Raw genomic sequence first — 12,089 nt, 5'->3', positions numbered from 1 at the left:
TTATCCCAGGTGTCTCTTTTCTTTCTGCCTTTATTTTTCCTCTGTTCCTTTTGTTAATTTTCATTGAAGTCTGGCTTGAGCAATCTAGGACTGCATGTCTTACGGCAGCAGTATGTGCTGGTAACTTACATAGTGCACTGCATCTCTTGGACTCTTGTATCATAACTGGCATAAATTTGCCTAAAGGGATGATACATTGTATGTGGCCTTAGTTTATTTTTCGTTTGTTTGGGGGGTGTTTTTAAGGGGTCTCCTTAAATAAGTTAGATGCAGCCTTGGATTTGTGGTTTCTTTCATTTTCTTTCTGAGTATTTGTCTTGTTGGAACTTCTTTCCACTTCATTGAAGGAGGAACTAAAAGCAACTTTGACTTCTGTCTTTGAAGAACAGCTGCACTCTTCTAATTCTATATGAAAGTTTGTTAACAGAGAGGGAACAGGGGAAGGAAGGAATAGATTTGCTCTAGAAGTATCTACAAGTAACAAGGAGTAGCTAATGGACTATTCTGTAGTAGAACATTCATCTTGATTCCTTGCACTTCAAATGTTTTTACAACACCTTTCCAGCCTCTGTTACAAAGCTTAAAAAATCTCCAGTGGTAATTGTGAGAGATGAATTCAGAGACGTTCTTTGTGGTCAAACTCTAGAAGATATATTTTAGGTGGAAAAAGCCAAATGATACTTCTGACTTTCTTGATGTAAACATTTTAGAAGTCCACTCATTTATTTTATTCCAGCATAAATAGATATGCTCTCATTATGTCTGTTCTTACATATTTAAATTTTTGTTCCAGGGTTTTGCTAGAATGGATTCAGCAATAGGGTGTGAGAAAAGTCAAGAATGGGGATCTACTGGTTTTGGAGGTGTATTTAAGGTGGAGTGGATCCGAAAAGAAAGCATTCCTTTTCAGTTTGCACACCATTTGCACAACCCTTGGAATGACAATAAGAAAGTACAAATAAGCAGAGATGGCCAGGTAATGTTATTCTCTTCTGAAGTCTTTACTTGGTAGAATTGTGTATCGTTTACTAACTTGTTCAGCCTTGACATTCCTCTCAACTGTCCTCATATATCTGTTAATCTGAATCAGAGTTCATTGATCTGCACTGTGCCTTTTGCTAATGGAGAATTACTGTTGAACTAGTGGAAACATTGGATAAAATGAAAGAATTTTATGACTTAATTTGTATTAAAAAAAATAGATAATTTAAGTCTGGATACATCAACAAATGAATGTTTGAGGGTTTTTTTAATTTCAGAGGTTTGTTCCATATTTGGTTCAGATGTGTTCCCTGAAACAGTCTGTCACACCCAAATAACTGTTCATAATTAGAGCTTTGAGTTTTCTGTAAAACCTGAAGAGAATCTTGATATTTGAGATGGAATAAAGCTTAGGACTGTTCTCCACTTTGTTAAATCTAAATTCAACTACAAAAAGTTGGAAAAGAATTGGCACAAGAGTTCTCTGGCAGTTTCTGTGTTCTCCTCAGTCCCCTCCCAAAACATATCATTGGTACAACATTGTAGAGCTAAACTTCTTGTATTGTCTTCTCACTGCTTCCCCAAAACCTCTCCAGTTGTAAGAATGAGGAAAGGAGCATACTGCAAGAACAAGGACAGGAATGTAGCACATGCTGTAGTTGACAGTACTTCTTTTGTAAGTGGCTCTTAAGACCTAAAGAATCTCAATGATCCTAAAAACAAGTGGTTTATATTGGTTTGTATGATTCCACCAAGAGCCACTGTATGACCTGTGACCTGCCTTTCCACGTTCTCCACCACACTTGATTGAATTAAACTTAAAAGATGTAGAGAATGATAATCTTTAGTTAATGAGAAAGTGACATGTGGAAGGTATGAATTCTGTGGTGGATCTGTTCTTGTATATGATGGTGATGTGTTCACTGGGAGTTCTCTTCATGAGAACTGACACCTTGCAGTGAAGGAAAAAAACCCCAAACAGCCTGTAGGCCAGGGTTGCTTAGAAGTTTTTAATCTCCTGCTGAGCCCTTCCTGTGTGTGGAATTCTGATATATGACTCAAGGGCAAAAGGAACGACCTTTTTCAGAAAGGTTGAAAGCGTTCACTGGCAACCTCTTCTAAGAATTTTGTAATTAATAGTTCTTCTGTGTCAGTAGTAGCAGTGCTAATAAGTTCTCTAATTTCCTGATCATTTCTAGGAGCTGGAACCACAAGTTGGAGAGCAGTTGCTGCGGCTTTGGGACCGTATTCCTTCAGCAGGAAAAAACTCAACTAATTAAGCATGTCAGATAATGTCATGGAGGTAGTTATTTCATGCGTTGTTTTCTGGTTTTATGATAGAGGAAAAGATGTCTACATACAGTATATTGTTACAGTACTGCCTTTCGCTTGTAGATTGTGGAAGAGCAGTTGCACTTGGGACTAATTCTCTTCCTTTTGGTTTCTTTTAGCTGTGGTTGTTGGAACATCAGCTCTAACCACAAGAACCAGCAGCGTGTCTACAATATGAAGATGAGGAAGAAGGTGGCGCAACAGATTCCTGAAGCTGCTAGTCATACTGTGCAGCTAGGAGTGGAAAAATAAGAGGGAATTATGTTGGTTTCAGTGTTTCCTAGTCCTAACAAGTGTCAATAACATTATCCACCAATCTGTTTTTGACTGAATTATTTTTTCTACAGTAGCATCCAGTAGATATTTAAAAACATGGTAAAGTTCAACTGATTTTGAAACAATGCAACACCTGTAAGTTATTCTTGGGTTTAAAGTAGCGCAGCAGACTGTTTAAACACGCAGTTTACATTTAAAGACTTCTCCAGTAAAATCCAGTAAAATGTGTGAAAGAAACCGGTGTAATGTTAATTAACCAATCTTGCAGTTTGCGCAAAAGAAATAAATTGAGAATAAATGGCTCCAAATAGATTAGAGGATTCCATAAGTGTTTGTATGGCAGTGCAAATTTCTGTATAACAGTGCAAGAGAGCAGGATATATTCATACAAACACTTAGACAGCTGGAGAATATTACTTTTTAATTTAAATTCATGAAAGTTTTGAGTGTGGGTTGGTCCAGTAGTGTTTCCAGTTTCAAATATTTTTTGCCTTTAAGAAGTACTCACACTTGGATAAGCTGGAACAGTCTTTCAGAGGCCTGTTGCCAAATGGCACTCTAATAGTTCACTAACTTGGGCATTATTAGAAGATTTTTACTTCTTTTATAAAAAATAAAAAATAATTAGCAGTACCACTTCTGTCATCTTTCAGTGTAGTTCATGCTTCCTTTCTATACCTTGTCTTTCAAGTTCTTTTCTTTCTTCTGTACTACTGTTGTTTTGCTTTATTTTGCTTCTCCGTAGTCTTTAATGTCCTGTACTAATAAGGCCTGGTGTAAATTCAGTCTGCTTATTGTCAGCACTACGTTTGTGGTCATTCTCAGGTTAAGAGGTTTTTCTGCTCCTGAGCCGCTACTTAGTTTCTCACAGGATGTTCTCACAAATATACCCTGTATATTTGTTCTTGCATTCTGTGTAGTGACTTCCATATGTAAACTGTTGGTTTTGGTAGGTTTAGTTCCAAGACTAGCAGGGTCTATGTAATGCTGTAATGCCTAATGCAGTGTTTCTGGAGATGGTGCACACAAGGGAGCTGTGAGGCTTGTGTTACCTTATACAGTACTTGCAGACCTTGCCCACAAAGAAATCTGGGGTGTATTGCCCTGTATAGGATTACAGGTCCCCATGCACTGCAAGGACAGAACTGGCACAGCAGGAGAGCAGGGGCAGGCGTAGTGTTTGGTTAAGGAGCCTGAAGAGGGCTTCTGCAGCTTGATGATAAGAACAGTCCAGCCAAGGACTTTGCATTCCTCAAGGGCGTTGTCTAGTGTAGGTCTCTTGTTTGGAGAAGAGATTGTGCCCTGCTGCCTGAGTCACAGCAACAGTCATTTGTAATTTTTGACATGCCCAGATGTTATGTCTCACCCAGTCTTGGAGGATTATTTGACTTGCTCTTGTTACAACCCAGGTAATTGTACTACTGATCTGTATTTTTGCCTGTACTGTTATTTGGAGATGGACTGTTTGTCCCTGAAGCTGTTGGTCTGGTGTTTGTAACCATATTCTGTAACTTGGCACGGCTGCCTTAAGCCCCTACGCTCTGGTGTTAGAAGTTGGATGTGATACACTGCATCATGGGCAGCCCTGACCCTGTAGCTGTTGCCTCAGTTGATTACTTCAGGACTTTGCCATGCCCATGCATGTCAGATTCTACTTTGATTAGAGAAAGTCAGATGGATGGAAACACAAAGGAGAGTTCCCCTTATATCTTTTAGAGATACTGAGCAGGATTTGAAGCAATGCAGTTTACTACCTACAAAAAGATCCATCGCTTACACTGCAAGACCTTGGGGATGTGATAGAGGAGAAGGCTTTAGCCCCTGTCTGTGTTAAAAGCCATCAGACTAATGTGGGAAGCAGTGCGTGATCCTCCAGGTAACAGTATTTGCCTGTGAAACATTTGATCATTGTCTGGAGGCTGTGGAAAAGGAAATTTCTTTATGTAGAGTCCCAGAAGACAGGAATAATACTTCATCTCATTCAGATTCAGACAATGCTGGGTCAAGTTCTTCCCAAGTGGAAGACTTGGTAATCTAACCAATTGTTAAAACAGAATGTGATGCTTGACAGGTACCACTATACACTCTTTCACAAGCATCTGATGTAGCCGAACTAAGCAGGTGCTGTCACAAATTTGTTACTGTAAACTATTTAAGCTGGCTGGCAAATATGTTACACAGCAGATGGAGGACACCATCTGAGTTTCAGACTGGAAAGCCTGGAGTCTCACTTTGGGGTCTGGGATCCAACTACGGTTTCCAACAGGAAGTACAGATACTCTCTTCCAGGCGGCACTAGGACATGTTCAGAGAAGTACCCCAAAATGATTGAGGACCCCTGGGCCAGTCCCACAGATTTGGATTGAGTTTGGCCAGGGTGGTCATCAGTCATGCTTTAGAAGTAGCACCTGTTGGCAGAGGAACATTGTGTGGACATTGTCCCACATGTTCCATAAGTGCCCGCTAATCAAAAAAGGTCCTGGTCCACTTGGAGCCCATTTCAATAGGCACTGGCCTTACAGGTACAGCAACCAACCTCACATGGGCCCATCTCTTACAAAAGTTAGTGTCTGGAGAACAGATCTAGTGGACTTTTCTTGATGCTGCTGAAGCATTTAAATACTCATCTGTAAGGACATAATTCTGCTTGCTTTTAAGTGATTTGAAAGAAAAAGCTTCAAGAAGCTTCCCTCTGATCTCTCTCATTGGATAATTAGTGTTATGACGACCTTGCTTTCTCAGAGAGACTCCTTTATTTTCTGCATTTTCATCCATACAAATTTAGTAGGTCTCATCTAGTAGAAATAAGGACATCTTTATGGCTAGCCATCACTTCAGTTAAATTGTTGCAAAATGTCTGTACAGTTATTTCACTATGGAGCAATGATTTCTCGATAGTTCTTTCTGCAGAATCCTCTGCTCTGGTTTCATGTTGTGTCTGTAAGACCACAGCTTTGAATGTTTTGGAAAACCACTCCTTACAGCCACGAAGCACCTTCTGGTTTCCTAACCTTGTGTATTGACATTCTCTGTTTTCACTTTGTATCACCTGGATCCCTGAAGAGACAGATCTTGGTAACCATGTGTCTGATGTTACCAACAGTATCATCCCTCTGTGGAAGAACTTCAGGGCTGCACCTCTGTATTGGGATTTTTAGGGACATCTCATCTGGCTGATCATGACTGAGTGTGATTAAACTCAGTGAAGTGAAAACTAAAGCAGGATGAAGGCCACAGAGGTGGCCTTCTGTATCTGAAAAGACAACTTTTATCTATGATGACAAATGGGAGAAATAGCCCATCACCATCTTCTGTGTAACAGTAAAAATCCTGTCTTGGAGGTTGTAAGCCAGGAGTGATTTACTCTGCTTTAAAGTAAATGAAGTTCTTGCAAGCTAGACCATTGCCCATAAACACTGGAGTGAGAAAGGAAACGTAAATGGAGGACAGCCACAGGTTTGCAAATTTTTTTCATACATGAAAACTTAGCAGTACTGATTCAGGGCAATTCTTGTCATGTTCCTCAATGCAGCAGGTAAGATCTTTGCCAGTGGCTCCTGAGAAAACGCTGAGGTGTGCTGCCTTCTCTGGAACATATTTCTGAAAATAGGTAAAAGCGGCAAGCTGTTTTGCCGCAGACAGAATTTGGTTCCTTTTGCTAGGAACAAAAGTAAGTTTGTTAAGTATTTTTTAAGGGTTTTTTTTTGTTAAATATTTTACTTTTATAAAAATCTTACTATTGCTTATTTGTTGCAAGTACTTATTCCAATATTTGCTTTTTTAAATTTTTTTTGCCACTATTGAACTGGTATAATTTTTGCTCCATCATCCCAACAGCTATAAAGACATTTCCTCTGGTCCTTGTGGGTTTAATTTCTACTGTGAAATTTTTTGCAGTTTCTGTCAAAATGAAATCACAGCTCATAACTGGCAGATTTCTCTGAGCTGATTAGAGAATTAGCTAATAATTACCCCGAGGTGCTTTGTCTTTAAAGTGAATTAGAGTGGTTTCTGCAATTACTAATTTTTCCCCCTTTTTTTTCTCATGTGGAGCTGAAGTGATTGTCCCAGAGCAACCACTTTCTGGATGTATTCAGTCACTGTCTGAATGACATTAGCTGTTAAAAAAAATTTTTGTCACTAGGCTCTCATCTCCATCTATTAGATGTATTGGCACAGATCAATTATGATACCTAGTAGCTTGATCTTGGTGCCTTAAAAGAGAGACCCCATAAAAAGGAATCCCTGGGCAATTATGCACTTACAATCTAAACTCCCCATCCCTCATGTGACAGTCCAGACCAACACCATTATTAGGGTCTGGGGTGTTTTTACTCTTTGTTGCTTCACTGTTTTGTTACCAAGTGGTTGCTCCTTCACATCCTCTTAGGTTGGTTTTGGTAGGGGTCAGTTCTGTAGTCCATGGTACAATCTGGTTGTTGCAGTTCATAGACCGTGATCTCTGGGTTGTCCGGTCCAGCTATTAAATTTTAACTAATATTTGGGGGATAACTATGTCTATTCTAACTGTTGTTAATGTTCATATTGTTAGCTCCAGGTTTCACTGTGATCCGTCTTTGACTTAGACATACTCAACAGATGTAGTTTAGATAAAGTTCAACTTGTGGCTTAACAATTCTAGCTACTTCTGTCAAGCAAGCACTTAGCTACTTTCAAATAATACAAAATTTTAAACATTAGTAGTTTGTCTCCTGTTGCTCTACATCTTTCTTCTAGCACTTAGCTGCACTGTTACCTTTCCTGTGGATCGTGCTATGTTGCTTTCAGCCATCTCTCAGCTGTCTCTGTTGCATCTTCTAACAGGTACCACAGGCCAGAAAGTAGGTGATGCTGCTCTGGATTAAAAGCTTTATTTGTTGTTTTGATTCTTTTGACAGATGTTGCCTAGATCAAAAGTGTAAATCTGGGTTTAAAGACAAATCATGAAAGTAGACTGAGGGAATAGCCCCAGTAGAGAATAAAAATTAAGAGTCCTGAAGATATTAAAAAGTATGCCCATAATTAAATCGGGCAATTCAGAAAGGTTGTATTTTATTTGTGTCAAGCCCAGAAGGAGTTTTAGTGCTAATTTCATACCTTGGGGATGTGAAATCATTATTTTTTGCCTTGTGTTGTATAGTGCATAGCTCTGAGATTCACAAGCTGATCTTGTAAGTTTGCCTGCGTGAGTGGTCATATTGTATTTGGTACTGTTGATATATGAGCAAAGGTTGTAGCTCGAGGCTCTTAAATAATATACCACTTTGCTCTATCCATATGGAATGTCTGGTGAAGCCTAGCAGCAGTCAAATAAGATTAACAAATAGGGAACAAAACACAATTGCCAAAGTTGCTACTATATGAGGATGTTCTGGACACTGGGCAGAAACTGTGAATGAAATGGTATGACACATGTAAAATAGATTTAATAACTTCTACTCTTGTAAACCATATTGATAATCTGTTTTAAAAGCAAGCTGTGTGGAAATAGGAACTGACTCTGTCCACCAACAAGCTTTCTGTGAATTTTAGCTTATAGCGTGTCTAGTTAAGAGCACAAAACTTCCTTTCTTTGATTGTTTTGATGGGTCTTTTTAGATTAAGCATCTCTTTTCATACTCATGCTTCTTGTATTAGTTTAAGTGCAGTTAGTAATGAAGAAATCTGTCTTGCAACTCGACAATTTCAGCATTTCAATGGCTGCTGCTTTCAACAACTTATCCACTGCTAAGTTCCAACATGCCCTAAACCAAAGTACAAAATAAGATTTCATTGCTGAAAGAGAACTGCTGTGCTCTATTCATAGCTTTTTTATGAAAATGGGATCTACTTTTTATTCTAGGACAGGCCTAGGGAGTGGAGCAGAAGTACCAATCCAGGAGGAAGAGAAAAGAGAAAAGGGCCACAGGACACCCACAAACAGGCTGTGAAGCTTCCGAGAGACCCATGGACTGATGCTTTAGCTTATTTTCCTGATTACCTGGTTGAATTTTTCTGGTTTACCTGGTTGACTGGAACTGTTAATATGTATGTGGTGTAGGTTTCATGTGTGAATTTTGCTGGTCTTCTGTCTTCAGAGGCACTGAGAAAATATGTTGCAAAGTTCCATGGCCTAGCTTGGACATCAGAGGACTGCAGTAGCCGTAGTCATAGTGCTCCTTAGTCTGAAGTTGAGGTAAGGTTTAGCTGCCTAGTTCTGCTTTTGTTTCTATTTAGAGCATTGAAGCTGGATGAGATCAGAAAGTGATTAAAAAAACCGCACCATGCTGTGTTTCCTAGGTGAAGTAGACAGAATTTGCTGTGTTGTCTCCCAGTACTCAATTTTAAAAACTGCAGAAAACATGCTTTTGTCAGACTTGAAACCTAATGGGAATGTGCCAGTTCCCATTTAAAAGTCAGGACAATTTTGGTTGAACAGGCACCCTGTTTTAACACTCCTAGAAAGGAAATACTGCTGAAAAGGGGAAATATTAACTTCCCAGGCACATCATCAGTAAGTGGCAGAGCCCTGATCTCCTAAGGTTTGCATTAATAGATGTTGCTCCACTCAGTAACAAATCAAACCAACAACAGGTGTTGTCCAGCTTTGGTAAATGTGGACACAAGAGTTATAGGAAGTATCCATGGGTAGAAAGGTCATACCAGTTGGTATAAGGTAGAAGAATGGAAGGAGAAAGTAGCTCTGTTACACTCCTGTGAACACCAATACTACTTTTGAAAAAAATTTATTAGGTGAGGGGTTTCCTGAACTCTGAACACGTCAGAACTGTTGAATTGTTTGTATTCTCTGTGGTGAGACACCAGATGAGCAGGGGTGGTACAGGAAGAAGCATTTGCTTTGAAGGAATACAGACAATGGTGTCAGAAAAAATAGGGCTCTGAAGATCCTTCAGAGTGAAGCTAGGTGGTGCAGTTGACTAGCACATGAGCTCTAGTCACCTGAGGACTGTTTAAAATGAAACCTAGTTTTATTAGCAGTTGCAAATAAAGTGCCCTCTCCTCAGGAAAAGTAGTGAATTATGGTAAGGAATTTGTATTATTAGCCTGCTGCTTTTTGTCTGACATACCCATGAGTTTTTACTTCTCCAAAAAGGAGGATGATGAGAGGTGCTAGAGTGCAGGTAGATATTAGAAGATATGTCTTCAGAACTGTTATTAAATAGTTGTTAATTTTTTTTCTTCTCCATGGAGAGCAGACATTATTAGACAAGCAATAATGATATGTTAGTTATTAAAGGCTTTAAATAGTAATTTTCTTGTGTAAACATTACTAATTCCCTGCAAGAAATGATAAACATGAGGATGGTTTTTCTAAGTAAAAAGGTCAGCTCAGGACAGGGCTCAGGATCCAGCTTCCAGCCCTGGTGCCTCAGACTCTTGACCAGCTCTGTTACCCTTCTTTTTGTTACACCTTCTCTATTCTTTAGCTTAGTCTATTTATTACCTCTTGGTCCCTCAGCACTTGAAAAATATAAGTCCTTGCTTAGCTGAAGTGCAGATACCAGTAGGCTTCTCTGTAACACTGATCTCTGCTTCTTGCTATTTCTGTTGTCCTAAAGCAATTTTGGTTTACTCTGTTTCAGTTGTAATCTTAAGAGTCATCTCTTAAGAGTGCAGGAGACAGCAGTTCCAGTGTGTCTGAAGTCAAGAAAGTGAGGCAAGCCAGCTGAGCTGAGCTGAGCAGGGATTTTCTGCTAGAACTTAGGTGGAAAAGGAAACTGTATGGGCATTGGAAACAAGGCTGGGTAACATGAGAGTACTATACAGGTGCTGTTCACCACTGTTGGGAGAAAATTTTTGCAATCAAAGCTTGGTAAGAATTCAAACTGGCCAGCACTGAGAAGGATGATAATAAGGTTTTTAAAGATGTTAACAGCAAAAAGAGGATCAGAGTTAACATTAGTTTGTTGCTTGACAAGGTCAGACATCTCACAAATAGGGAGGTAGACAAAATGGAAACATTTAATGCCTTTTTCACTGAGGTTTTCAGCACTAGTGCTGGGCCCTGGGAGCTCCGGAGACTGCTGTTGGAAGACCTTGACTGGGTGGATGATAAACTCGCAGCCAACCCTGAGCTTCTTTAAACCTTGCTGCACCAGCTGGACATGCATAAATCTGTGGCACCCAATTGGATTCATCCCCAGTACTGAAAGAGCTGGACAAAGCTACTGTGCGTTCTCTTTCAATTATTTTTCAATGGTCTTGGGAGTCCCAGCTAACTGGAAACTATCAAATATTGTCCCAATTTTAAAGAAGGATAACAAGAAAGATTCTGCTAATTATGGGCCTGTCAGTTTCACCTCTGCCTGGTAAAGTTCTGAGAAGGTTATTCCTGGAGGTACTGAAAAACACTTAAGAGATGTGCTGGTTTAAGAGTTAACCAGCAGGGGTAATGAACCCAACTCAAAGGAGAGATTATAAAGTCAGAATAACAATTTATTAAAATAATACAGTAAGTACAATCATACAAACAAACAATTGGTCTTAACCCACAAAACCCAAATGTATAACCCAGTACCTTGGGGGCATGAACAAAGTGGTGTTCCTTGGGCCCCGCTTAAGTCCAAAGTAAAGGGAGAGGGGAAAAACCTGCTGGTGGGAGAGCTGTTGCAGTCTGGTCAGAAGCGGTGATTGCAGTCCAGCTGAGGTTGAGAGCGATGAGCTGCAGTCTTCCTTCTGGATCCCATGAGTGGTTGAAAAGTTCTGAAACTCCAGGTTTATATATTCTCTAGTTCAGGCAGGAATGGTCAGTACTTCCCTCAGGGAGTTCCATAAAAGGTAAGAGCATCCTCCTATCTCACAGGCCTCTTAACACCTAGTTTATAGCCTGAGGAGTCAGGCTCTATGGGCAGAGGGTGCGAATAGTCTATTGACAACAGTTTCTGGGAAATGGCATGGAAGGCTATAGAATACACAGTTTTGGGTTACACCCATACCATGATAAACTGCTCTCAGCTGTGCTAACTAGGACAAGAGACAACACAAGTCATTGGCCACAGCCAGGGTTCATGAGGGGAAGATCCAACTTTAATTTTCCTTTTATAACAAGGTCACACATCTAGTTGACCAAAGGAAGCCAAGAGATGTGAGGTTTTTTGGTTTCAGTAAAGTTTCTGATACTTTCTGTAAGGACTTAAAGAGCACAGTTGCCTGTCTCAAACACTCTCCACCAGAAGGAACTTGACATAGATAAGACACCACAGCAGGAACTTAAGATAAGCACAGAAGGGGGGAATTTGCAACAGGAAGGTGCTAATTCCAGACCTGGCAGAGGCAAGATCTGATTCTTACATCCTGGTTAATGCATCTGGAAAATAATTCCCACTGTGGCAAACTGTAAAGGAAGCAACTGCTCATACACATGCCACCCCAAGTTATGGGAACAGCATCTGCAACTATTCCATGGATACCTGGAACTTGGACTGTATAAAGGTGGTACCTGTGGAAGAACGACTCCCAGGACCCCCATCACCAAGAAGCCCATGGTGAAGAAAGACCAA

The 12,089-nt window shown here is 40.0% G+C and overlaps 1 protein-coding gene across 1 annotated transcript in view; it reads left to right on the top strand.

The window, feature by feature from the left end:
- Nucleotides 1-2,897, top strand: part of LOC108493669 (probable ATP-dependent RNA helicase YTHDC2) — a 30,832-nt gene extending 27,935 nt beyond the window's left edge. The window contains exons 28-30 of the mRNA XM_017807357.1: nucleotides 794-976; nucleotides 2,181-2,284; nucleotides 2,433-2,897. Of these exons, the coding sequence (XP_017662846.1) occupies nucleotides 794-976; nucleotides 2,181-2,261 (264 nt within the window). The 3' untranslated portion in view covers nucleotides 2,262-2,284; nucleotides 2,433-2,897. The remainder of the gene's footprint in view (nucleotides 1-793; nucleotides 977-2,180; nucleotides 2,285-2,432) is intronic.
- Nucleotides 2,898-12,089: the final 9,192 nt, after the last annotated feature.

The sequence above is a fragment of the Lepidothrix coronata genome, unplaced genomic scaffold (genome assembly GCF_001604755.1).
Source record: "Lepidothrix coronata isolate B3197 unplaced genomic scaffold, Lepidothrix_coronata-1.0 Scaffold18, whole genome shotgun sequence".
NCBI classification, from domain to species: Eukaryota; Metazoa; Chordata; class Aves; order Passeriformes; family Pipridae; genus Lepidothrix; species Lepidothrix coronata.
This window is presented reverse-complemented; position numbering and strand designations above follow the sequence as displayed.